General features: G+C 54.8%; 1 protein-coding gene across 9 annotated transcripts in view; it reads right to left on the bottom strand.

Moving 5' to 3' along the window:
- LOC143171410 (vitamin D3 receptor) overlaps positions 1-23,396 on the bottom strand; it is a 44,433-nt gene extending 21,037 nt beyond the window's left edge. For 2 of the 9 annotated variants that reach the window (XM_076360360.1, XM_076360361.1), the window contains exons 1-3: positions 23,354-23,396; positions 21,947-22,042; positions 18,512-18,592 (exon numbers count right to left, since the gene is read on the bottom strand). Coding sequence is in view for 7 of the 9 variants with exons in the window: in XM_076360352.1 (XP_076216467.1) it covers positions 596-659 (64 nt within the window). In the remaining 2 variants the exon portion in view is untranslated. Of the gene's footprint in view, positions 1-595; positions 668-16,348; positions 16,407-18,511; positions 18,593-20,505; positions 20,625-20,673; positions 20,705-21,428; positions 21,520-21,946; positions 22,043-23,353 lie in introns of those variants that run through there. The other 7 variants (XM_076360352.1, XM_076360358.1, XM_076360353.1 and 4 more) reach the window with 7 other exon arrangements.
- Between the last annotated feature and the right edge of the window lie 296 nt (positions 23,397-23,692).

Genomic DNA, 23,692 nt, shown 5'->3' with positions numbered 1-23,692 from the left:
AGTTGGTTCGAGAGCTTCAAACAAGCTTTTTTGTTTGTTTTCAGCATGGCTAAACGTTTTCTCGAGAGGCGCTGCAGATAGCTGCTGCCCAGCTGCGTCTAGTCTGCTTTCGAAAGGCTTTTTAGCTGGTGCTGGAACCGTCCTGTGTAAAATACTCTTTTATCAGTCACTCAGTAACTCCAGACCGCGAGTCTGGAGCGGAAGCGAGTTCAGAAAAAAAAGGACAACCCTACAATTTACGCCTCGCTGTAAGTCTACCAGACTGCTATTGCTTGATCTGAATAAAGCTTGGACTCCTCTTGATCCCCTGCCGGGGGAGAGCAGCTCGGCAGAGCTGGCACGCGACGTTCAAAGGCCCTACGGCTGGCGAGCGGATGTACCTGGGGACGGCCAGCTCCCAAAGCAACCCCAGGAGCTTGGAGTTTGCTCCCCGTCTTGGCTTCACCTGTACCTCACCTGAAACTTAGCGCAGCCAACGGTCCTAGCACCTTTAGATAGGAGTCCTAGTCGTCTACGCTGCTCGGAGAAAGCTCCCAGGAAAAAGACAGACACAACCCCAAGGAGGACGTCCTCTGCGCAGAGGGTTATCGTTTACCTGTGTTTGGAAGATACGCCACGCTCTGCTGGTGCATTTCCCAGGAGCTCTGGAGCTGGGACATGGAGCCACCTGCAATTAAAGAGACAGACGGGACGAGTTTTGAGCTATCTCGGACCGTATCGAGGTCGATGAGTCAAAGGGGAGCATCTGACTGCACACCCCGGTCACGGCTCGCTCCAGCCCCTTAGCGAGACGCGAGCACCAGAGCCTGGGGTGGGGTGATCTCAAAATAGCCTGCCAGCTCGGGTACCACTCGTCTGGTTCCCACACCACCTCCTCACCGCGGATCTGGGAGGAGATATCGCAATGCCCCGGCTACCCTCCGCGTGCCGGCAGGTTGCTAAGGGAGCCAGAGGAACGCATCGGCAAACACCGCGGCCCCCCTCGGCGAGAGCAAGGGCACAGGAAGGAAAGACGACGGCGAGAGGTGCTCGGCTCCTTCCTTTAACCTCAGTAATATTTTCCTATAAATTTAAATTTCACTATTCAGCCTGTCAAGCGTGTAGCGGCGTGAGACCCGCCGGCTCGCGTGGGACGGCATAAAGCAGAGCTGAACGGCTGCTGTAAACCCGGGTCCTCATTCAGCAGAGCATGCAGGCTCAAAGGCAACGGGATCACTGCAGCGCCGAGTCCGTAAGAGTTTTCCTCCTCCCTTCTCGTGCCATTTAGTTCTTTCAGCAGCTCTTGCTCATGGATGGGAAGCACCACGCTGGCACCAGCCTAACACGGTGTTGCGACAGAGCTAGGAAAAGGCTTTCTTAAGGTGCTTTGCCTTCCTTGAGCTTCTCCTCGAGGCCTGGCGAACCTGTATTAGCAACAGGGCGATGGCTTGGCTCGTCCCCGTGGGTCACCCCACTGTTCAACACAAACTCACAGCCCTAAACAACGAAGGTGCCACAACGTAGGGCCAAAGCAAGGAGAGCTGTGGATGCAAACCACGTCCCACAGCCGGTCAGCTCACAAAACGTGCCTCCAGCCAGAGGGTTTATTTCCCACCCCCACCCCGCCGAGTGCTGCGCTGCAGCTAACACCGAGGGGCACGTCAGAGGTGAAGGGCTGAGAGCAGCACTTGGGGATCTCCCCCCTGGGAAAGCAACGCACGGTGGAGCTTCTGGATCCGGGATAAGCCCGAGACTCACCCGTGCTCGGCAGAAACCTGCTCAGGCCAGCTCCCAAGCACCCTTGCCGAGCATCCGCCTCCGTCCCACCAGGTTTCGAGGTCTGCAAGGGGAAGTAGGGCGCAGGCAGCCCCGAGCAGGCTCGCCTTCCTGAAGGGCTGGATTCCAGGAGTGCCGACAGCCACCGCGTACCGGGCCGTGGCAAAACACCCGCTGAGCGCCCAAACTGGAAGCTGCTCCGTTGGGCATCTCACTCCAGCAAGCAGCGGGGCTGCTTTTGGGTGAAGACCCTTGTGGAGACCTCAGCAAGCCTTCGCCCTGCCGTACAGACATCCTGACGCACCGTTTAATACTTCTCCAGTGCTTTGTGCTGCTCCCTGCTCTACCACACCTTCCCAGGACCACGCGTGGGGACGCTGACACCTCCAGCATCATGAGGCAGGATGGGGAAAGCAGGTGCTGATGGCAACCAGTCAACCTAGGAGGGATCTCCCCCCACCCTCGTCATGCCTCTTGCTCGCTCCAGCTCTCAATTCAAACAAGCAAGAGGTGATTTGGTCACCGACGTTCATTAGAGAGTAGTAAGTCTGTGCCAGATGCGATTCCCACACGGATGACGGCGCTGCTTCAACCTACCGTCTCTGACTTCTTGGAAAACGTTACTCAGCCCCATAATGGAAGTGACGTCGGTGCGCGGGGTGGAGCGTGCACAGGAGTTTCCCCTCCACCCCCATGAAAAGGTCACTCATTCATCAAACCTGACATTTAGCCTTCACCTTTTGGAAGAAGCAAAACAATTTGCGTTAGAAGCGCTGACCTCTTTTGAGCAGGCACCAGAAAGGTCAAACCAGTTTTGTAGCTGGTTATAATAGCAAAGTTGCGGCAACCCAGTTGTCGCCCCGGGGAAGCGCCGGGCTTGGCTCTGAGCAGCCGTGCTTCGCTAAATCTAAGGTTTCCCCGTCACCTCATTCCCAAGGCACCAAATCCATGCACAGGTCAGGAAATTCCGACTTTCAGATGATCTTTTTGGGGGGGTTTGTGCGGAGCTGTCACAGCAGCAAAGCTCGAACAGCCGCAAGATGCCGGCAGGGGAAGGCTGCACGATTGTAACTAGCAACCGGAGCCCTCCGCCGGGATGCTGCCAGATGATGAAGCAGCCCAGAAGCCACCAGGGTCAAGGTTTAAAGACGTGGGAAAAGCTCACCTGCAGGAGACGCAGAGAGGGGAAGAAGAGCACAAATAAGCCAGCTGACTGCTGTGCAAAGGGCTGCAGCTGGCAGCTCGGCTCCAGCCTCCCTCCCAGCAGCTGTTATTTAAGCCGGGGTTGCGATAGATCCCTCGTACCTGGGAAGCCGGGAGGATGTGGCAAGGCAGAGGCAAGAGCCGGCTCCCCCTGCGCACCCCTCCCTGCCTTACCCAGAGGGGTGACTCACTTCTGCTGGCCGCCGGTGCCAGGAAGACCCAGCCCGAGGTGGTGCCATGCCTTCCCCTCGGTACGTCCCCGCGACGCAGCCAGCCCGTCTCCCACCGGCGTGCGACGGAGCAGCGACGCGGCCCTTGCACGCACACAGCCCCCATCACCGCAACTGGAAGAGTCATTCACCCCAAGCAGAAAACGTCTCCAGCTTTGGCCTCCGGCCCTGTCCGACTAACTGGAGCCTCGCAGACGTGGACCAGGGGCAGGCGGCAGCTTCCCAAAGCAGGTGGCTGATGGTGAAGCGCGGACAGAGCCGCACGCCGCTGGCCGAGAGCCTTGCGTGAGCAGCAGTTCCAACAGCTGGGCTCAGGGAAAGCAGCGCACAGCCGGGCAGCTAAAACACATCTGTTCGAAGCAAAACAACTGTACAAAGGGGAGAGCATCCTCTGGAGGGGGTTTGCCATTCCCCAAACGTAAGCCAGCTTAAAGGAAACCGGGCAAGGCGTCCTGAAAATTAGGGTGACAGCCGTTGAAGCCGCAGCCCGGTGACCGTAGGGTGGCTGCACGAGCGCTGGGACCTCCGGTGCGGGATGCAGGAGAGTCATCCGGGCTCCCGGGGAATAAAGGAGAGCATGGAAAGTTACCTGCTCGTGCAGGGAAATGGGCACGGCGTCTGCTCTTCTTCCTCCTTTACGCTGAGCCCAAAGGAGGAGCCTTTGCTTTTAAGTCTGTATTTATTTCTAAGTACCCTCAGGAACCACCCAGACTGGTCGGAAGTATTTTGAAGTGTTTTCTCATGCTTTATCACTTTCCTTTTTCTCTCGCCAACTTGCAAAACTCGCACTCACAGCTCATCAGGACTCGGCAGAAGGGAAAAGGCTTCGGAGGACGATCGCTCCCGCTGAAAAAGCCTTTAGTCACTCGCATTCGGCGTCTGCGCAGCGGCAGGTTTCCCTCCCAGCATCACGGCACCGAAATGCCTCCTTCCAGCAGGACGTTACTCCGCTAGCCCCCGCAATAGCCAGAGCCGGGGACGACGCACCGGCTAAGACAAAACCAGAGCCGGGAGCCAGCGCCGGAGGCCAACGCATAAACCCTGGTGCGGGAGACTGGTCGTGGGGCTGCTGCTCGGATGTCAGCTGGGCTACAGCTGCCCCACACTTTCCCGATGAGCAAAGCCAGAAATACATTTTAACATGAACGGCCAGTGTAAGAATCACTGAGGTTGGAAAAGAGCTCTAAGATCATCGAGTCCAACCGTCGACCCAACACCCCCATGCCCACTAAACCATGTCCCTCAGCGCCTCATCTACACGTCTTTTAAATACCTCCAGGGATGGGGACTCCACCACTTCCCTGGGCAGCCTGGTCCAATGTTTCACCACTCTTTCAGTAAAGACATTTTTCCTCACGTCCAATCTAAACCTCCCCTGGCACAACTTGAGGCCATTTCCTCTCGTCCTGTCGCTTGTTCCTTGGGAGAAGAGACCGACCCCACCTCGCTACAACCTCCTTTCAGGTGGTTGTAGAGAGCGATGAGGTCTCCCCTCAGCCTCTTTTTCTCCAGGCTAAAGAACCCCAGTTCCCTCAGCCGCTCCTCAGCAGACTTGTTCTCCAGACCCCTCACCAGCCTCGTTGCCCTTCTCTGGACACGCTCCAGCACCTCGACGTCCTTCTTGGAGTGAGGGGCCCAAAACTGAACACAGTATTCGAGGTGCGGCCTCACCAGGGCCGAGTACAGGGGCACCATCACTTCCCTGCTCCTGCTGGCCACGCTATTTCTGATACAGGCCAGGACGCCCTTGGCCTTCTTGGCCGCCTGGGCACACTGCCGGCTCATGTTCAGCCGGCTGTCGACCAGCACCCCCAGGTCCTTTTCCGCCAGGCAGAAATACCCAGAAGCAAGACCAGGGCTTTGTCTGGCCAAGGATGCAAGGGTACGGGTTTGCATTCAGCCAGCTGCTCCCCAGGAGGTTCAGATTTCGCCGAAATCTGGGGGGAAACTAAGCCAGTTAAGGAACAGCCGAACGTTCCCAGAAGTCAAGAGTGTCATTTCATTAAAGAGGCTTTGAAGTCTTTGGAGTTTTGAGACTAACATCGTTAAACATTTTTAGGATGCAGAAAATAAAACTGTTGCAATACTGTGAAAGTATTTGTCACGTTCTCAATAGCTTCGCTGCTCTTTCAAAATGCTTTTTTTGGTTAATTTATTTGCCAAACAAAACAACAACAAAAAAAAACCCCCTTTACCCGCATGGCCTGAGAGGAACAGGCTGGTTTCTGAAGTCGAAGTAAACCCTCACCCCTGGCACCGCTCTGACTCGCTGCTGAAGGCTCTGCTAAGTCTTGGAGAGACCCATTCGTTTACATGGAGGTTTTACTATTTTCCTGGCTGACGCTCAGTTAACACCACTGTTGACATGTCAAAACAAAGCGATGCTCCACGGAGCCTCTGCAGAGCCTCCGGCAACACGCTTGCCTTTCAAGAAGCTTCTTCCAGTACAAATCAGCCTATTCATAACATCTCGTTGCGGCCTGCAAGCAACCCCTTTCTCTATTAAGGAGACAATTAAATAATTTCCTGCTGTAGCTCCGGGGAGCCCTGTTATTTAGCTGCTTTCCATGAGGTTTATTCGACAGCGGATTGACAGCCTCCCAGGAAGACGAAGCGCTGCTCCCGCACGAGCCCAGCGCCAGCCCACGCGTGGACGGTGGCTCTACGCGTCGCACGTGGATGGATGGAGCAGGTGAAGCTCCCCGCGCTGCCGCACGGCTGGACGCCTCTTCCCACCGCTCGCCTCCATTTCTAGGTTGGAAGAACAATTTTTTTCTTTTTTTGCAAGACCCAGAGCGGCTGCAGCCTCCTGGGAGCTGGGCGAGGAGGAGATCTGGCAAGCCTGGCAGCTATTTATTACCTGACGCAAGTCAGCTCATGCCACCCCTTCCTCCATTAATTTGATTAGATGTAAAACCTTCCCGGAGCCTCCGCTAACGCCCCCAGACCGGGGCTGGAGGCTCCTCCATGCCAGGCAACACGTAAGCGTGACAATTCCTACCCCGGAGAGAGCCCGGACACTCCCAGCCTGCAACCAGCATGAGGCATTCAGAGGAGGGTCCAGCTGCGTGACAACCAAAGGAGCTGCAAATATTAGTTTCAAGAAGGTCAGAGACTTAAAAAAAAACCCCCCAGCCCTCTCTAAGGAACAGGATGCTAATCTCATTCCTTGTGAGGAATTAAGCACTTACGGGCTCCCTAAACGCTTTGTGGTATGGGAGCGAGCAAGCCCGGGGACACGCTGAACTCGGTTACGGCCACCAGCGCTCCCCAGTAACGCCGTTCGGAGCGGACATCCGAGCAGCCACGTCCCTGGCAGCAAAGCTAAAAAAAAAAGAAATAATAAAAAAAAAAGAAATAATAAAAAAAAAAAAGAAATAAAAAAAAAAAAAAGAAATAAAAAAAAAAGAAATAATAAAAAAAAGAAAGAAATAATAAAAAAAAGAAAGAAATAATAAAAAAAAGAAAGAAATAATAAAAAAAAGAAAGAAATAATAAAAAAAAGAAAGAAATAATAAAAAAAAGAAAGAAATAATAAAAAAAAGAAAGAAATAATAAAAAAAAGAAAGAAATAATAAAAAAAAGAAAGAAATAATAAAAAAAAGAAAGAAATAATAAAAAAAAGAAAGAAATAATAAAAAAAAGAAAGAAATAATAAAAAAAAGAAAGAAATAATAAAAAAAAGAAAGAAATAATAAAAAAAGAAAGAAATAATAAAAAAAAGAAAGAAATAATAAAAAAAAGAAAGAAATAATAAAAAAAAGAAAGAAATAATAAAAAAAAAGAAAGAAATAATAAAAAAAAAGAAAGAAATAATAAAAAAAAAGAAAGAAATAATAAAAAAAAAGAAAGAAATAATAAAAAAAAAGAAATAATAAAAAAAATTGTTGCCAGAGCAAGACCAGGTCTGCTCTCAGCCCGGCGGGGCTCTCGCCAGGCCCCTGGGGCCGCACTGTCACCCCGCACCTCCGGCATCGCCGGGCATCTTCGCCGTCGCATCCAGAAACTGGGAAACCAGAAAGGAGGAGAGGGGGATGCACAGGCCGGTCCCTAAATACCCAGGTTTGGGTTTCCAGGGTCATCAACGCAGCAATACTACCCTTCCCAACTCTTTTACGTGAGGGACGATCGCACTCCGAAGGTGTCGGCGCCTTTGGCGGGCACACAGGAGCTACAGAGCGCGCAAGCCTCCGGGTAGGCTGCAAAACACGTCCAGCCTCCCGCACCCAATGCGCGGCGACGAGTCCTCAAGCAAACGGTGCGTGCAAGGTAGGTCTACGGACGGCAGGCGCGCTTCCCCTCACCTGCTGCAAGGCAGGACCCGGGGGGCTGGAGTCCAGGCACAAATTCCATCAACCCTGGATGGGAAAGCGCAGGAGAAGCCTGTTCAACGGCCTGGGAAAAGGGGCCAAGGGAGCCGGCGGACGGCAGGGACAAGGGCTGGCCGGAGACGAGCATCACGGTGCAAACCCTCGGCAGCTTCACAAGCGTGGAGAGGCAGAAGGAAAAAAAAAAAAGATACTAATACTGGCCGTTTACAAGCTCTTCTACCACATTAGCCAAGGATCTTTACAGGATCTCACACTGCAGTTAGGCAACAAATCCTTACATGTGCAGGTAAAAGCAGAAAATATTTCTAAGCGCCGTTCCCCTGACTGGAAGGAATGAAGTAAACAGATTTCCAGATTACGGCTCGGGCACGGCATCAAAAATACCTCCAACCTGACTCTTCGCTGGTACAACGCTTTGTCATTTAAGCCACAAAAAAAATGAGACAGAGCGCTCGCTGCGGCAACCCACCTGGATCCGCGAGCCGAGGGAGACCCCACCAGCACTGCGTTAGCGGCAGCTGGATCGCTTTAAAATGGGGGTTTTTTTTGCGAGCGACACGTCCTTTCTCAAACCCTTCTTCAACAAATAAATGAAAGCGACTTTTCACCCAGCCGCAACTCTGACACAGGCTGGCAGAGCTTCCCTTTTTGCACCTTCCCTGTACCGCGGCTTTTCGGCACAAGCCGGTACCGATCGATGCCGCCTGGGCTGGCCGCGGAAAGATGGAAAGGGGCTGTTTGGCATCGGCCTGGCTCAGGCTCTGCCCTTGTTCCCAACCGATGAGCCTCATCCAAGCACCAACTGGACCAAGCATCCTCCCTGGACCAACTTGATGCAAGAGTTTGCCGACACGGAGCCGGGTCTCAAGACCGTCTGCCAGCCGGGATAAGCAAGCCCGGCACACCCCACCCGGAGCAGGGGCCGTTGGCCGCCTGTAAGAGTAATAACAGAGAGGAGTGCTCGGCTGCAGCGTCGCAGGAGCGCCCGCAGACCGCTGTCCCTGCCCCGAGGGGCGAAGGCAGCGGAAGAGGCAAGAGCCGGCCCGAAACGCAGCGAGTTTCGATGCTGGTGAAGGACCCGCAAGCACCGTGGCACGGGAACGGGAAAGAAACAGGCACCGGGAAAGGGTGGAGCATCCTCCGGCATTGAGTCACAGGCTGCCATGGGCTCCATCAGACTTTTGGGCTTCCTGAGCAGCCTTTTCAGTAGAGACCTCCTGACCTGGGGCTCTTCCTCCTTGTTTGAACCCCCCCTCTCTAGATTAAACCGGCTCCTAATGCCCATGATCGCCGATCGTGAACAAGCAAGGCCCTAAATTGCTTGTAACATCGCATGGAGTAAAGGAGCTGCTGCATTTTGACACTTCACGTCTGCGACACCGATTCATTTAGAGATTCGGAGCCCCAAAAACGTTTCCAGGCTAAAGCTCATCAAAACAAGCTTTTCGACGAGGAGAACAGTTTCAGCAACGCGTTGCTTTCATGGACTTGGATTTCAAAGGAAGGCGTCGAGCAACGATTCACAACCTGACGTTGTGCAAAGCAGCCCCGAAAGCATCGCAGACTTATTTAAGGATACGCGTCTACCAGCTACATCAACCGCAGCGGTAGGAATTTTCGTTGTCTGGGACAAAGAGCCCAAACTACTCAATCAGACCAGAAAAAACAACCCCATTCCTACAGACTGGCCATTCCCAACCCCGCTGCCTCCTCCAGTTTGAGCCGGTGCAGGAACAGCAACGGCCCTTTCCCCTTCGCGGGTCTGAGCGGGTCCAAACTGGGGAGCACTGGTGACCCCAGAGTCAGGGTCCAGCAGCACCATGGTCCCCTGGGGGGGGGGGGGGGGGGGTCCGGGGCGGCTGGCGCCCCTTCCCATCAGGGTGTAGCAGGGCTCCGTCTGGCCAGACCGGGGCTGGTTTCCAGGAATGGGCTAAACAATTCTGTTTCCCCTGTTGTGGGAAATCACAGCCACTTTTAGGTGGAACGGGAAAGCAGGAGACACCTCTCCCAGCCTCGTCTGAGCCCTCCCTACCCTCTCCCCCACTCAGCACCCGAACCACGGGGGCTGCCCGCCCCATCCTCGAGAGATGCTTCTTAAATAGAAGATCCCCCGATGTGGGGGAGAGGCGATTTGCAGCAGCTCTGGCTGCTCCAGAAATAAAAAAAAAAAAAGAAAAAAAACCCGGAAAATAAGGAGAGGGAAGGGTGAAAGTTTGCCAACTGGTAGAGCAAACAGCAGGGCAGATCAAACGCAGCCGTGCTAGGGCAGCACACCCCAGGAACGGGAGAGCAGGGAGCGGGAAGTTGGGGGGGGGGGGGAACCCCCAAGCCCAGCGGCTTCTGAGGTCCCAGCCCTCGCAAAGCTGAGTTCAGACCTGGAAGAGACCCGGGGGGGGTGTCGCATGTGTTGGATGAGGCCAGCCGTGGTATTCGGGCTCCACAGATCCTGTTACCCTCTCACACAAACACGGCAGTATTCCTTGCTCACTCGATCCTCCTGGGAGCTGGCGCTTCAAAGCAAGTTGTATTTAATCATACGATTGAGAACCCCCGTGCCTCGAACGAGAAAGGGCACCACCGCGGACCACTGCGGACCACCGCCTCCCTGCCCGATCTGCACATACTGCAGGGGGGGGGGGGAAAAAGCTAACCATGGAGGCACGCGCTTTGCAAGGGATGCCTCTCCTCCCGGCGAGGATCCCCCTGCCCGCAGACACCGCCTTTGCTCTGCAGGCTTTCGTTGAAGCAAGCGGCACCGCCTGGGACCGTGCCTCCGAGTCTGCGAGCCACAGAGAGCCAAAAAAAAAAAACCCCCACCCAAACCCCTTTCCCAATGCGTTAAGCTTGAACGGAACCCCCCCAAAAAAAAAAATAGCTAGGCATCTCCTGGAGCGGGGAGACCACCGTGCCTGCAGTGAGCGAGCTGCAGAGTGCCTCATTTCCTGAGCGGTGCCACGGGAGGATGTTAGTCACGAACGAGAAGTGACAGCGGTCGCCGAACCCACGCCGCGCGGGCCAGAAAGCTTGGGTAAGGCGACAAAAATGAAAAAAAAAAAAAACCCAAAAAAAACCCCAAACAAACCACCAAAACAACCCACCCAACCAACACAGATTGGATATGCACCATGGAAGTCGTGTTGGTTTTCTTTCACTCGGAAGCTGCTGCATGTGTTTGCGATTTGTTTAAGGAAAGAGGCAGCTGTAAGATGGTAAACTGGATCATCTCAGTAATAGCTTAGGTGCTAGTACAGTGCTGTATTTACAACCAGAATTTAAAGTCCTGCTGCAGCTGCCTGTCTGCGCTACCTAAAACAGAGTCCCCTGATTACTGCCAAATCCAGTTACGCCGCCCCCGGAACAGGACAGAGCCATTTTCATAGAATCGTAGAATCATTGAGGTTGGAAAAGACCTCTAAGATCATCGAGTCCAACCGTCGACCCAACACCACCACCCACTAAACCATGTCCCTCAGCGCCTCATCTACTCGTCTTTTAAATACCTCCAGGGATGGGGACTCCACCCCTCCCCTGGGCAGCCTGTTCCAATGTTTCACCACTCTTTCAGTAAAGACATTTTTCCTCACGTCCAATCTAAACCTCCCCTGGCACAACTTGAGGCCGTTTCCTCTCGTCCTGTCGCTTGTTCCTTGGGAGAAGAGACCGACCCCCACCTCGCTACAACCTCCTTTCAGGGAGTTGTAGAGAGCGATGAGGTCTCCCCTCAGCCTCCTCTTCTCCAGGCTGAACAACCCCAGTTCCCTCAGCCGCTCCTCATCAGACTTGTTCTCCAGACCCCTCACCAGCCTCGTTGCCCTTCTCTGGACACGCTCCAGCACCTCGACGTCCTTCTTGTAGTGAGGGGCCCAAAACTGAACACAGTATTCGAGGTGCGGCCTCACCAGGGCCGAGTACAGGGGCACGATCACTTCCCTACTCCTGCTGGCCACACTATTTCTGATACAGGCCAGGATGCCCTTGGCCTCCTTGGCCGCCTGGGCACACTGCTGGCTATTTTACTCTTATTCTGCTAGAAAAACCCGCAAGACACCAGGTTTTCTCAGCTTACCATCCCCACCTCTTCACTGCATGCTCTGAAAGGGCACGCGGACCTTCTTCCAGACCTAGCCCAGCAGCCGAAGACACAATGCCGCATCAGCTTAGCTGATGTGAGGCTTGATGTAAGCGCTTTTCAGCTCTCCGGCACAGCTGGGTTAGCCTAAAACCTTCCCAGGAGCAGCCTACGCCGGGCTGCAATCCCAGCAAGCAGCTCTGCCGAGATGGAGAGCCCAGGAAAGATGCGGTCGGGGCGACAGACTAGTCGACGCGATGAGTTTCAGGCGTTACAGCTTTTCCCGGAGTACCTGCATCGCTACGCCCGAGGGCACCGCAGCGACCGCAGGGGTGGAGATGGTCAACCAAGGGGTTTGGTCCGTGCACTTTTGTCCCCAAAACGCTCCCGTTTGTCGAAACAGGTCCGCAGACACGGCGAACGCGCGTGGCACGTTCACGCTTGCAGGTCCGCCAAGCGGTTACCGCGGGCTCCTTCCCACGGCGGATTGAATCGTGCAATGCTGATCGGGCTGCAGCTGGTTTGGCACCAGCACGGAAACCCGGTTTCACCTCCCTCTTGTGACCGAGGGGCTGAAGCGGATGCTGGAAGAGGATCATTCAGCTTTGAAGTTACCGGGAAAGTAGGTGCACAGGTGCCAGTTCACAGGAAGGATTCAGCCCCGTCCAACCTCCCCTCTGACCCACCGAAGCGGCCCGCAAGGCGCTTTGCACGGATTCAGGGGAAGAGCCTGCTCCTGGCTACGCCTCGGGCGCATCCAACCGGCCTCCTCGCCGGACGCCCCGAGCTCCTGTCCCTGCAAAGCTACGGCAGGTCTGCTTACGGAGCGGCGACAGGAGGCTGCCGGGAGCTCCCCACTTGCTTCCCTGGGAGATGCCGCTTAAGGCAGGCCAGCTCTCAGCCGGCATCGTCCCTGCCCTAAGTATTCATTAGCTCAGGAGAAAAAGAAGGACAAAGTACAGAAGAAAGTTAGTCCCACTAAGGTGGTTTGGTTTGTTTTTTTTTTTTGCTGTCACCGCAGAGGCTGGGGAAGCGGAGAAAAAGTCACGCTCAGCCTGATCCTCGACTGCGGGACGTCCCGTTTGACTGTCCTAAGTTGTTGAAGAGCTGCAGAACAGAGCTAGCTGTGGGAAGCTATCAACAACAACAACAACAAAAGCAAAGAGAAAAAAAAAAAAAAAAATCAAGCCTGGAGCTACCAAAGGCACCTCGTGACGAGCCGAGGCCACTGCAGGGCTGCTGCTGCTGAGCCATAAGCAGCAGAGTTCTGTTTGCTTTTCAGACGGATACGGTGAACAAATACGTGTTTACCGGCACGGCCCCTCTCCCTGCAGCGCCACAGCCGGTGCTGCCGGCACTTATTTTTGCCTGCTATGGGTTTTTTTTTTTTTATTGAAATTTAAAGCTGACGACCTCCACGTGCAGGGTCCGTGTCCTCAGCCAGAGGACGCAGAAGCAGCGTCGCCAGGCCAGGCGCTTGGCTCGCCCTGGGCTCCTGGATGGCAATCTGGCAGGATGGCAGAGCTGGCTGAGCGCGAAGCATTCCCAACTGCAGAACAGGCTCCTAAATTAAATCTACGCCAGCCGCGGTGCGCGGTGTTTGGCATTAAGGTGCTGTAACCCTAACCCGTTCACAAATCAGCAGCAGCAGATGTCTCTGCCTTTCCTACCCCTTCGGCCGGTAATTTTAACTACAGAGAGGAGTAGCACGTAATAGCTATTTCCTTCTTCCACATTTTCACTTCTTATCTAGAAGAGTTATTTCCCCAAGCCAGTGTTTCCAATGGAAACTCTGCCTTTAGCTTAGTCAACATGATTTCCACGCTGATATCACCGTTGCTCTGCCTGCACCGTTGTGCCTCCGAGTAACGCCACCACATTTGCACCCAGCTAATTGCAGGGCACGGCAAGGACAGGTCAAAGGGAATATTCTGCTCAGACAAACTGAGAACAGCGTTGTTTTTTTTTTCTTCCCCCCCACAGATGCTTCCCCGTGACACCTCGCGTCACCCAAACCCTTCCTCGATTTCAATCGTCCCCTCCTCTCCCTCCAAGCTGCTTGCGTGCTTCGTCTCTGCCTTCGTTTCCCAATCACTAATTCCACGGTAAAAGCAGCCGAGGAAGCCTTTCTCTCATATTCCAAAAAAAACTCAGGAAAGGCCAAGGGAAAGGAGCTGTCCCTGCATGTGGCAAATACCACGCTCCTTAACAGCTTCTCCCTTATTTCGAAATATATGCAAACAGGTTCTTGCTAAGAATGCAAATTGCTCTATCACTCTCCACCAGAGAGAGAAAAAAAATCGCACCAAGAATACACACCCCCCCCAGGGACTCCAGCAACTTTAATACTGAAAATATTTCGTTTATCATATCAAGCCTGTATTGGGGTTGTTTGGGGTTTTTTTTGCTAGAGATGGAGGAAAAACTTCAGCTGATTAAGCTGCAGAATAGTACTGAAGTCGGCATAGAAATAATGATCTGCTGGAGACGTGCCCTCGATTTGGGCAAGGAACTGAAGCTCGGCTGAAGAGAATTTGAAGCTCCGTCCCCCTGACTTGGAGCAAGTGCCAGGAGCTGAACATCCACTCTTCAGCAGAAGCAGCTCCTGGCTGGTTTCGGGCTGCCCAGGAGAGGGTGGGAGGGCTCGGAGAGCCACACGAGCTCCCTTTCAATGCCACAGCTAAACCCACGCAACCAGGTAACGCGGGCAATCGTAGAATCACTGAGGTTGGAAAAGACCTCTAAGATCATCGAGTCCAACCGTCAACCCAACACCCCCATGCCCACTAAACCATGTCCCTCAGCGCCTCATCTACTCGTCTTTTAAATACCTCCAGGGATGGGGACTCCACCACTTCCCTGGGCAGCCTGGTCCAATGTTTCACCACTCTTTCAGTAAAGACATTTTTCCTCACATCCAATCTAAACCTCCCCTGGTGCAACTTGAGGCCGTTTCCCCTCGTCCTATCGCTTGTTCCTTGGGAGAAGAGACCGACCCCCCCCTCGCTACAACCTCCTTTTGGGCAGTTGTAGAGAGCGATGAGGTCTCCCCTCAGCCTCCTTTTCTTTTCAATTCCCCAGCCTCGCTTGAAATAAGGGCATTAAGCCAGGCCAGCCACTCCGGTGGCACTCGTATCGAGACTGCAAGGCACCAACCCGGAGCTCCGCAGGAAGAGTCCGGAATTCAAGGTCTTGGGATTCACAAAGTCATAACGTATGTGGAAGAGATAGGGCCCTTCCGAGGCCGCCGATCTGCTCCAGCGGCCTTTGGAAATAATAAACTAATTTGCTAAGATTCCAGGAGATAGAGGACAACATCTGAGGTCATTCCCAGAAGCAGAGACCTGGCAGCTTTGGTCAACCTCTGCTGGGAGCAGATTACGTTAGATGCTTGCTGTAAGAGGTCTAAAATACCCACCTACGCTCACAAGTCTACCTCGTGGCGAGCAAAACCCTCTCATGAAAGAGGACAAAGCTTTTAAGTCCCCTTGCATCTATCTAGGCTCGTTGAGCTGCTCCGATTCCGGAATTTCTACCCTGGCTACCTTATTTCCTAAATAGTTGTAAGACATTTCGTTTATCAGGGTGGGGAAAGACACTGACATGGAGAATGCTGCATTCGGAGAAGGGGCAAGCGACAGAAGAGCTGCTTTGTGATGGATTAGTCACCCTAAGTCAACACCATAGAAACACAAGCCTTGACCAGCCCTTGTTACAAGACGTAGATAACCACAGCAGGCTTCCCCACCGGTTTAAAAGAGATCCAGCTTCACCACCGAGCGCGTTTCCCAGGAATTTGGCATTACAGCAGCCAGTAAGTGGCATTACAGGAGTCTTATTGTTGAGGAAAGAAAAAAATTTAGCTCCCAACATAGAATCGTAGAATCATTGAGGTTGGAAAAGACCTCTAAGATCATCGAGTCCAACCGTCATACAGCATAACAGGACTGAAAGTCTCATCACCGCGTTCAAGGGGGACGTTACAATACGACCGCGGGAGCTGCCAGCTTTTGGGTAAGATGGGACCCAAAAAAAAAAAAAAAGAAATCAGTGTATCCCCGGACCTGCTTGCACTGAAGAGACAGAGCTGGAGCATCAGTGGGACGTTTCCAATTTATGGGAGAGAAAAAAAAACACTGAGTCACATCATCTCTGAAGCCATCCCACAGCCAGGAATATTTGCATGCGTGCAGATACAAGAGGGTAAGAGCTACAAGCGAACGTCCCCGGGACCAGACTACCTCTCACCATCTCCTCAGAAAGGATCTCTGCCTTGCCCGCAAGCTCCAGAAGCTCAGCTTGTCATCGCGATGTCTCCTTGTTCGTTACTTATATTTAGTCTTTGCTTTCTTCCTCCCCACCTTCCACCCATGCCGACGTCCAGCCCGTGCCCCCGCACCTCTCTCCAGCCCAAGCATTCCCGAACCTCAGTTTCCTTAAGAGCCACAGGCAGAGCAGTGATTTCTCAGCAGATCTCCATCAGCTGATTAAAGGACAGTTAGAAATGAAGCAGCTACAGGTTAAGAGAGACAAGAGCACCAAGTCAGAAGGGGGGGGGAAAAAAAAGAGCAAGAAGCAAAACAGAAGTCTGACAAAAAGAGGACGTCCCCATTTCATCTCTCACCAAGGAGATGAAAGATAAAACAAACCCAGTGACCGTTAAACCTTCGCATTAATTGCTATTTTTCCCCCCCTCAAAGTGAAGTTTGGGTCAGAATTAGAGCCTATCGCTGCTCTCCCGGCCCAGGCCGGCTATTTACCTGCAGCGGGTGCCCGGGGAACATGACTAGAAGGAGCCGGCTCCTACGTCTCCGCTTCTCTTGCCTGTCTGGACAAGCCAACAGGTAAATTCAGAGCTAAGCACAGCCACGGCACGTGATGCCAAGGCAGTCTCATGCCCTGCCCTCGACAGGCAGTTCCTTCTCCAGCAATTTCACTGCTACTTAAGGAAGTGAGTGGGTGAGCAGCGTTAAAATTGTTCCCCTCTACTAAGAAATCTGCGGGTAATTCTGCTTTTCTCCTTCCCAGAGCTGAGCTGTAGCAATCCCATTTTCCCCCCCCCCCCACGTCAGCCATTTTCAGTTCAGCTTGCCCTGGAGCAGAAAGCGCTCTGGCCAGGTACGTTTGGGCTGCAGAAAAAAAAAAAAAAAAGAACCAGAAATTCCATTTTCCTGTGCTTGTGACTGCAGCGTCTGCGAGCGGAGGAGCCCACTAAGCACTGTCCCCGGCCTGCCGAAAGTTCGGCATCACCCCTCCTATGAGTCGGTCGACACATTACCCATGGGTTTAGGCACCCAGTGCTGCCGGCGCGTTGCCTCAGATGCCACCTCATCCTTTTCCCCGGCTAAGTTGTTTTTTTTTTTTTAACAAAGATCACGCAACCACGGTCACAGACGTATTGTCCCAACATACTTCACTAGTTTGAAATTCTGTCATCCATGACAAGCAAAATAAACAGAAGGAAGGGTTTCTTGCAGGGCAGTAGCCCCGTGGATGTGCAACGGTTCTGGTACAGAGTCTCCTACCCGGCTACGGTGAGTGATAGTTTCTATTTCAAGAGCATCAGGCAGCCCAACCACACCAGGTTTTGCGTCCTCTCCCAATAACGTGCGGTGTCAACAAGGAAAAGAGTGTGGGAGGCCACCCAGGGCAGCAGCCAGAGCACAGAAAAAACAGGTTTCTCCTCCTCTGTCCAACACTGACCAGACCACAGGATTACTCGAACGTCTGAGCACGAAGCAGAGACGCTCGGAAAACAATCGCCTCTCTTTCGAGCGTGCCAGCGAGAGCACAACTTGAAACTCCAGTTATCAGGCACAGACAGGTAAAAAAAAAAAACTTCCTGCACCCCGATCCCAGGGCGAAAGGCTAGAGGAAAGCAACGTGCCAGGGCTACTGGGTTGAGAAGGGCTCTCCCCCTTAGGGGAGGGCCCCCAAAATTAGAGATTTAAGTTCAGGATTAGGAACTAGGCAGCACCATCTCCACATTCGGCGTAAGCCGGGCTATGGAAATAAAAATCCCTTTACCCGGTGAATACACCACCAAGCTAAAAAGAAAAGTGTCCTGCCTAAGAGGGCAGAAGGGCCTTGGGAGGACGAGGATCGATGAAAGACAAAGCGTGTCTCAGCCCGCCTTTCCCAGGGCGCCGTGCTCAAGCTCTCCACGTGGCAGCCGGTACTCGCCATCCCTCCGGGGACACAGAGGTGAGCTAACGCTCGCAGGTCTGATCAAGGACGCCGCATGTTCCACAAAACTAAGCAAGTCTAAATATAGACCACGCTTGTATCTTCTCTGCATTCTGTTAAACAGGGGTATTTATGGAGCTACGAGTTCTTATTTATAAAGGAACCCCCCCATGTCAGCACTACCCACGTCCCTGCAGCGGGGGAGAGAAGCGAAGCCTTTGCAGACCTGATGCGACACACGCAGCTCCCAAAGCCACGTCCCTCGCCTGGCAGCGGGTGACAGATGGCACGGGGACGCCAGCCTGCCCGGTGGGCAAGGGAACCGTCAGGTTCCCCCCCCCCAGCCCCAGCAATCACCTCACCCATCGCGCTAGCCGATCGTGGGAGGCTTCTTGCCCAAGCAAGGTGGAGGAGAGGGAGCACTGATAAAGCGGAAGGTGTTGGGCGTTGCAGCCTGGCATTGAGAAATTGAAATGGCACCTATGGGAGCCGGGCATCCAGCTTGCAGCAGTGGGGACAGAAAGGTCCGTAGCAAAGGAGAACGCAGGTTTCTGGTGTGCAAACCCCTAGGAAAAGGCACAGACTTTTCAAGAGAGAGAGAGAGTAGGAAGGCATCGCGTTAAGAACGCCCTTTTCAACCTAACTCACCTCACCCGGCACACCAGGGCTTCCACCAAAAGCTTCTGGGAATTGTGAACGCGCGCAGGACTTTTGTTTGAGCCGGGAGAGTCACTCACCAGTGTCCCACTGACCGGGAAGATCAGAACTCAGAAGTCACGTCAGCAGGTCCCGACGCCTTGGGCAGACAGCATGTATTCCTGGCAATGAGGAAACTACTTTTAGATATACAGATAAAGGGTTCCAGGTATTGTTTTTCATCACTTTTACACCCCGTTTCCATTTATTAGCAGCCAAAAGTCACTTACACATGTGAGGTTTACACTGATACTGCCGTTAAACACCACAGATAAGAAAATCGTACTTGGGTTGCAGCTGATTCGGCAAACAAAATGAAGGTGGAAGCAGGCAGGAGTGGCACCGGTGACTACCCTGCCACATCGGTCCTTCAGCTGAAGTCACACCGAGGCCTCTCGGCTGTGAGAAGAAACCCACTCCCCAGCCATCGCATCTGCCTCTGCAGGTCACTGCTGAGAAGCTCCGTTTTTAAAGCCTTTGAGAGTCTCTGACCTTCCTTATCTCCCCGGACTTTTGCTCCCCTTGTCATTTATGTTCCTCACGCCCCGGTTTAACCGTCTTCCCCTCTCCCAACCCTAGGGGCACAAGCTGTCCTCGCCGGCTGTCAGCCGAACACCGGCACGCAGGTCTTGTTCAAAAAAAAAAAGGTACTTTTCATTTTTTAGACTAGAATAGTTCAACCAGAAGGGACCTACAGCAATCAGCTAGTCCAACTCCATTTTTACCCGGTTCTTCAGTTGTCCTCCTCCACAGCAGGTACAACTTCAGCGACCAAATTTAACACGGACAGCCCAAATCAGAGGGATGCTTTCCGCAACCGCTGTATTAACACTCAGCGGTAAGTTGTAGGTCGATGTATTTATTTTAACAAGCGGTTCCACTTGCATTTCTCTCATTTTGGGGTTATGTTTTTAAATCCCCACCTTCGCAAAACTGCTCTAAAGTAACCCCACTGCCTCTCATCCCCACCCCACAGGGGGTTGCCGGATAGCGGGGGTGGGGGGGGTGCCCCCGTGCAGGGCCGGGCACCCCGTGTTTGCCACCACACTGGAGTGGGCAAAGAGGGCGACGGGGAAACTGCAACGCGGCAGCCCTCGCCTCTGGGTCTCCTGAAATACGCTCTCACGCGAGGGGGGGGGGAAGAAAGCCGTCAAGAGAAACCAGATGCTCCGCGCCTGCCCTCCGTGGGCTGCGAGACGAGCAGCCAGCTGTCGCAACAACTTTCACCCGCCGCCTGAAAACGCAGCGGTTGTTTGGCGGCGTCGGCGGCCGTCCGTCATCGTCCCCGTCCCCCCCCCCCCCCCCCGATCTCTCTGCCTCGGTGATGCACGGTGAGCATGAGCCGTTTCACACGAGTTACGCAAGCCCCAGAGCGGAGCGCTGAATCGCTCCGCTGCCACCTCTTACCCAAGAGACATAACCAGGAGGTTACCCGAAGAGGGAACCCACCCCCCTCGTAGCTACGGTTAGGAAAGAGTCAGCACCGAGCAGAACGGCTTCTGCGGGAGCTGGGGCAGATGCCGCCCGGATCACAAGTTCCCGGCATCTCCGGCCGCGAGGAGGAACCGGTATGCAGACAGCTCCCCACCCAGGGCTGCAGCATCCAGCTCTAGGAGAGCTTAGTCCTGCGGGATGGGACGAGACCCCGGCCGGCACCTAGACACGTCCCCACCAACGCGATCTCGTTATTTAGATGCCACCTGCATTTATTCGCTTGCCACCTGCGTCATATTCAAATACAGAAGGGCACCACGTAAAACCCGCTGCCCGCAAGACGCTTCCAAAACAGGACACCCCATACGTGACACCTTCCTTCCACAGAAGTGGGATTTAATTCCTCCCACGCGACGTGGTTTTAGGAAAGTCCCTTGTAGCAGTGTCCGATTGCCCTCCCACAAAACAGGCCCCCCCCCCCCTCCCCGCGTGCCCGCTGCAGCCGCGCACGTCCTTTCTCCGGCCACAGCATCAGCCGATCGCCTTCGTTTGGGGCCACGGTTGGACCAAGGAGGTTCACAGCAGAGCAATCAGACCTTACCCTGCACCCCAGATGCGTGTCCCCTTCCTCTCGTAGCCGACGTGCTGCCATGGACTCGCACAAGTAGAGGAAGACGCGCCGCAGCCTGGCTGACAGCTTCTTCTTCCCCCCCCCCCCAGCTTCACACTCAGACATCGCACGGGAGGGACAGACCCCCTCAACAACCACCTTTAACTCCGATTATTCCTCTCCCAGTGACCTGACATTTCAGCGTTTCCCCTTCGCAAGCCACAGGAACCTCGGGCCAGACCGACTTCGCTTGGACTCAGCGACAGCAGGTTAAAAATTATTCCTGGGTGCACCTCTAGCCACAGAGGGAGCGCGCCCCTTCTCCACAGTTAGCTATTAAATGGAAAAAGAGGCTAGATTATCCAGTTATTTCGCCTTAAAGTACATTGGGATTCAGGAAACATCTAATGAAAAAAACTAACTGACCCGAGGCAAATTCTTGCCTGATGAAAAACCTATTTTTGTGCCTTCGTACCTTTGTTATTCAAAAACTCCCGTTGCGAGATCTTACACCTGATCTGTTTGCAGACAAGCGTGATCTCGGGCAGACATCTGCCAACGCCTCCTGCACCTGACAGGCCTTCCTCCCTCCTCTTCCTCGCTCCTCGGGGGACGCGATGCCGGAGGGACAGCTGTCCAAGCCACGCGGTGCCAACACGTGGGCTCCCAGAGCCACCCAGCCTCGGCCAGGCACATTATTTTTTTTTTTTTTTTTTGGCCCAACCTCCCAGTTCAGCACGCTTTCACGAGGCCCATCCGAAAGCCGCGGCACAGCCGACAAGCACCAACCCCATCTGATCTGACTCAGTTTTAACCGGCTGCCTTTGGAGAAGGCAGAAGGGGTTTTAGTCAAATGAGTAATCACAGCCTTAACTTCCTTCCCCAAAGCAGACAGGTTCAGTATTCCTCCCTACCGTCGCAGAGGCGCTCGGAGCACTAACCCAAGGCAGCTCAGCTCGCTCTTGCTCCCCGGCAGAGGCGGAGGAAGCGCCGACAGGGTCCACGGACCGAAGCGGGACGCCGAGCAGATGTCCGCCTCCCTTCGAGAGGAGACGCATCTTGCCCCGAGATAGCTGGTGCTCCTTTAACCAAGTCCTCGGAGGAAGATGAGTCACTGCCCAGCTCGTGTGGGAGGAGAACACGCCACAAAACGCTGCAAAGCCAGGGCTGGCTTCTCGTGAAAACCAGTTTCTAAAGAAATTTTTAATGCTGAAGGCTCCAGCCCCAGGCTCAAATAAAGGGGGGGGGGGGGGGAAGAGGAAGGAGAAGCTCACCCCAGAGAACAGGCGCTTCTACCTGCCCTATGCCAGCCACCCGGGTCCCTTTGGGTGCTCGGTCCCAGCCCAGGGGTGCCCTGCTTGGTCTAGGGAAAAAGAAACACCCCCCCCCCCCCTTCTTCCTCGTGTAGGAGCCGCTGGAAGATCCCCGGTACCTTTGTTTTCTTTGCCCTGGGAACTCGCAGCTGAAAGATCCCGGTAGTCACATCCGACACGGCCAACGGGATCGCTCAGAGACGGACGAAAAGTCACTGGGGAATTACAAACGAGTGTAATTACTGCCATGCTGGGGGCTCAGCCTGGCACTTGAAATCTCTCCCTCCCGCTTCAAAAAAAAAAAATACTTAATTGGGAGATTAAGTTTATGACGCATTTTAAAGCCGATCATTAATCAGGCACTTATCTGAATCCGAAACCAGCCTGTCGATAAGAAAGAGGCTGGAAACCCTGAAACACCACTTAAGCTCCCCAACAGCACCCAGGTAATTCACCAGCTTCAGAGGCCCCTGGAAAGGGTTCGGGGAGCCCCGGAGAGGGACACACAGGGACGGGGCACGGGGAGAGGGGACAGGGGTGACTTCCCATGATGGGGGATGGAGGGTGAAGCTCAGGGCTACGGAGGTGAAAGGGGGGTTGACACCAACGTGGGGTACACGATTGGGTCCATCCTCATGCTGACCCCAGGGAGAATCACCAGCCAGCCCAGAAAGGGTTAAGTCAGCCAGGACTTGGGGGGGGGGGGGGCGGAAGGAAAGCACCCCCAACACAGTCACATTCACCCCCCAGGACACCCCCCAGCTCCAAGCTGAACCCTTATTTCTGGGCCTAGCAAGGGGCGGTCAGACCAGAGACTGGGCAGCACTGGGGGGGGACCCTGATACCCCCAAAACCAGAAGCCACCCCCCACAACTCACAGAGAGGCTGAGAGGGACAGGGACCTGGCCCCCCAACCCTAAGGGGACCCCAGTTTTGGCAGGGGAAGCCCTTAACATCCCTGACAGCCCCCAGCTGAGGGGAGACACTGGGTATCAGGGGGTCTCACGTGGGATCCCCAACCTAGGGGGGGACCACAGAGTATTGGGGGGCCAAAATACCCATAAGATCCCCAAACCGGGATGGGGAACACAAGGAGCCCCGTGCCCACGTAGGACCCTAAACCAGGGAGCACGCAGAGCACCAGGGGAGGTGCAATACCCCCACGGGACCCCCAAACCTCGGGGGTACCACAGTGCACCCCCACCCCCCCCCACAGGACCCTCCAACCGGCAGGGAGAAGCCATAGGGTACCCGGGGGTGACCCACATCCGCGCCCCTCCGGCCACGGGGGGTACCGGTGGGTCCCCACACCCATGTCCCCCAATCCGTGGGGGGCACCGAGGACTTCCCCGCGGCAACAGCCGCCGCCGCCGCCGCCCGCCCGCCCGCCCGCCCACGTCCCGGCGACCACCCGAGCCACTGCCGCCCCCGAGACCCAGCCCACGGCGGGCACCGAGGGAGGGTTTCCCCCTCGGTGAAACAGCGTCCCCGCGGGCCCCCGGTGCCCCCAGCCCGGGCCCCGGTACCTGCGCTCCCGGCACCGGCACCGCCACCCCTTCCACTGCCCCGCAGCCGCCTTTTGACGGGAACCGGCCGGCTCCGCGCCACGCCCCTCGCCGGCGCCACGCCCCCTCCGAGACGCGCCCCTCCTCGGCCCCCGCCAATGCCAGCACGGCACCGCCTCGGCACCGCCCCCGCGGGGGCGAGCCCGCGCCGGCACCGCCTACCAGCACCGTATAAGGTTCGTGCTGGGCGAATCCCCGCCCGCTAGGGGCGTGGCGAGGGCTGGCGGGAGATTGCACGTGGCTGCCTGCACCTCCGGGGGGGGCTCCCCCGGGGCTGCCCGGCTTGAGGACCCCAAGGGC

Source organism: Aptenodytes patagonicus, chromosome 27, assembly GCF_965638725.1.
Source record: "Aptenodytes patagonicus chromosome 27, bAptPat1.pri.cur, whole genome shotgun sequence".
NCBI classification, from domain to species: Eukaryota; Metazoa; Chordata; class Aves; order Sphenisciformes; family Spheniscidae; genus Aptenodytes; species Aptenodytes patagonicus.
The sequence above is the reverse complement of the archived record's forward strand: the minus strand, read 5'-3'. Positions and strand labels throughout refer to the sequence as shown.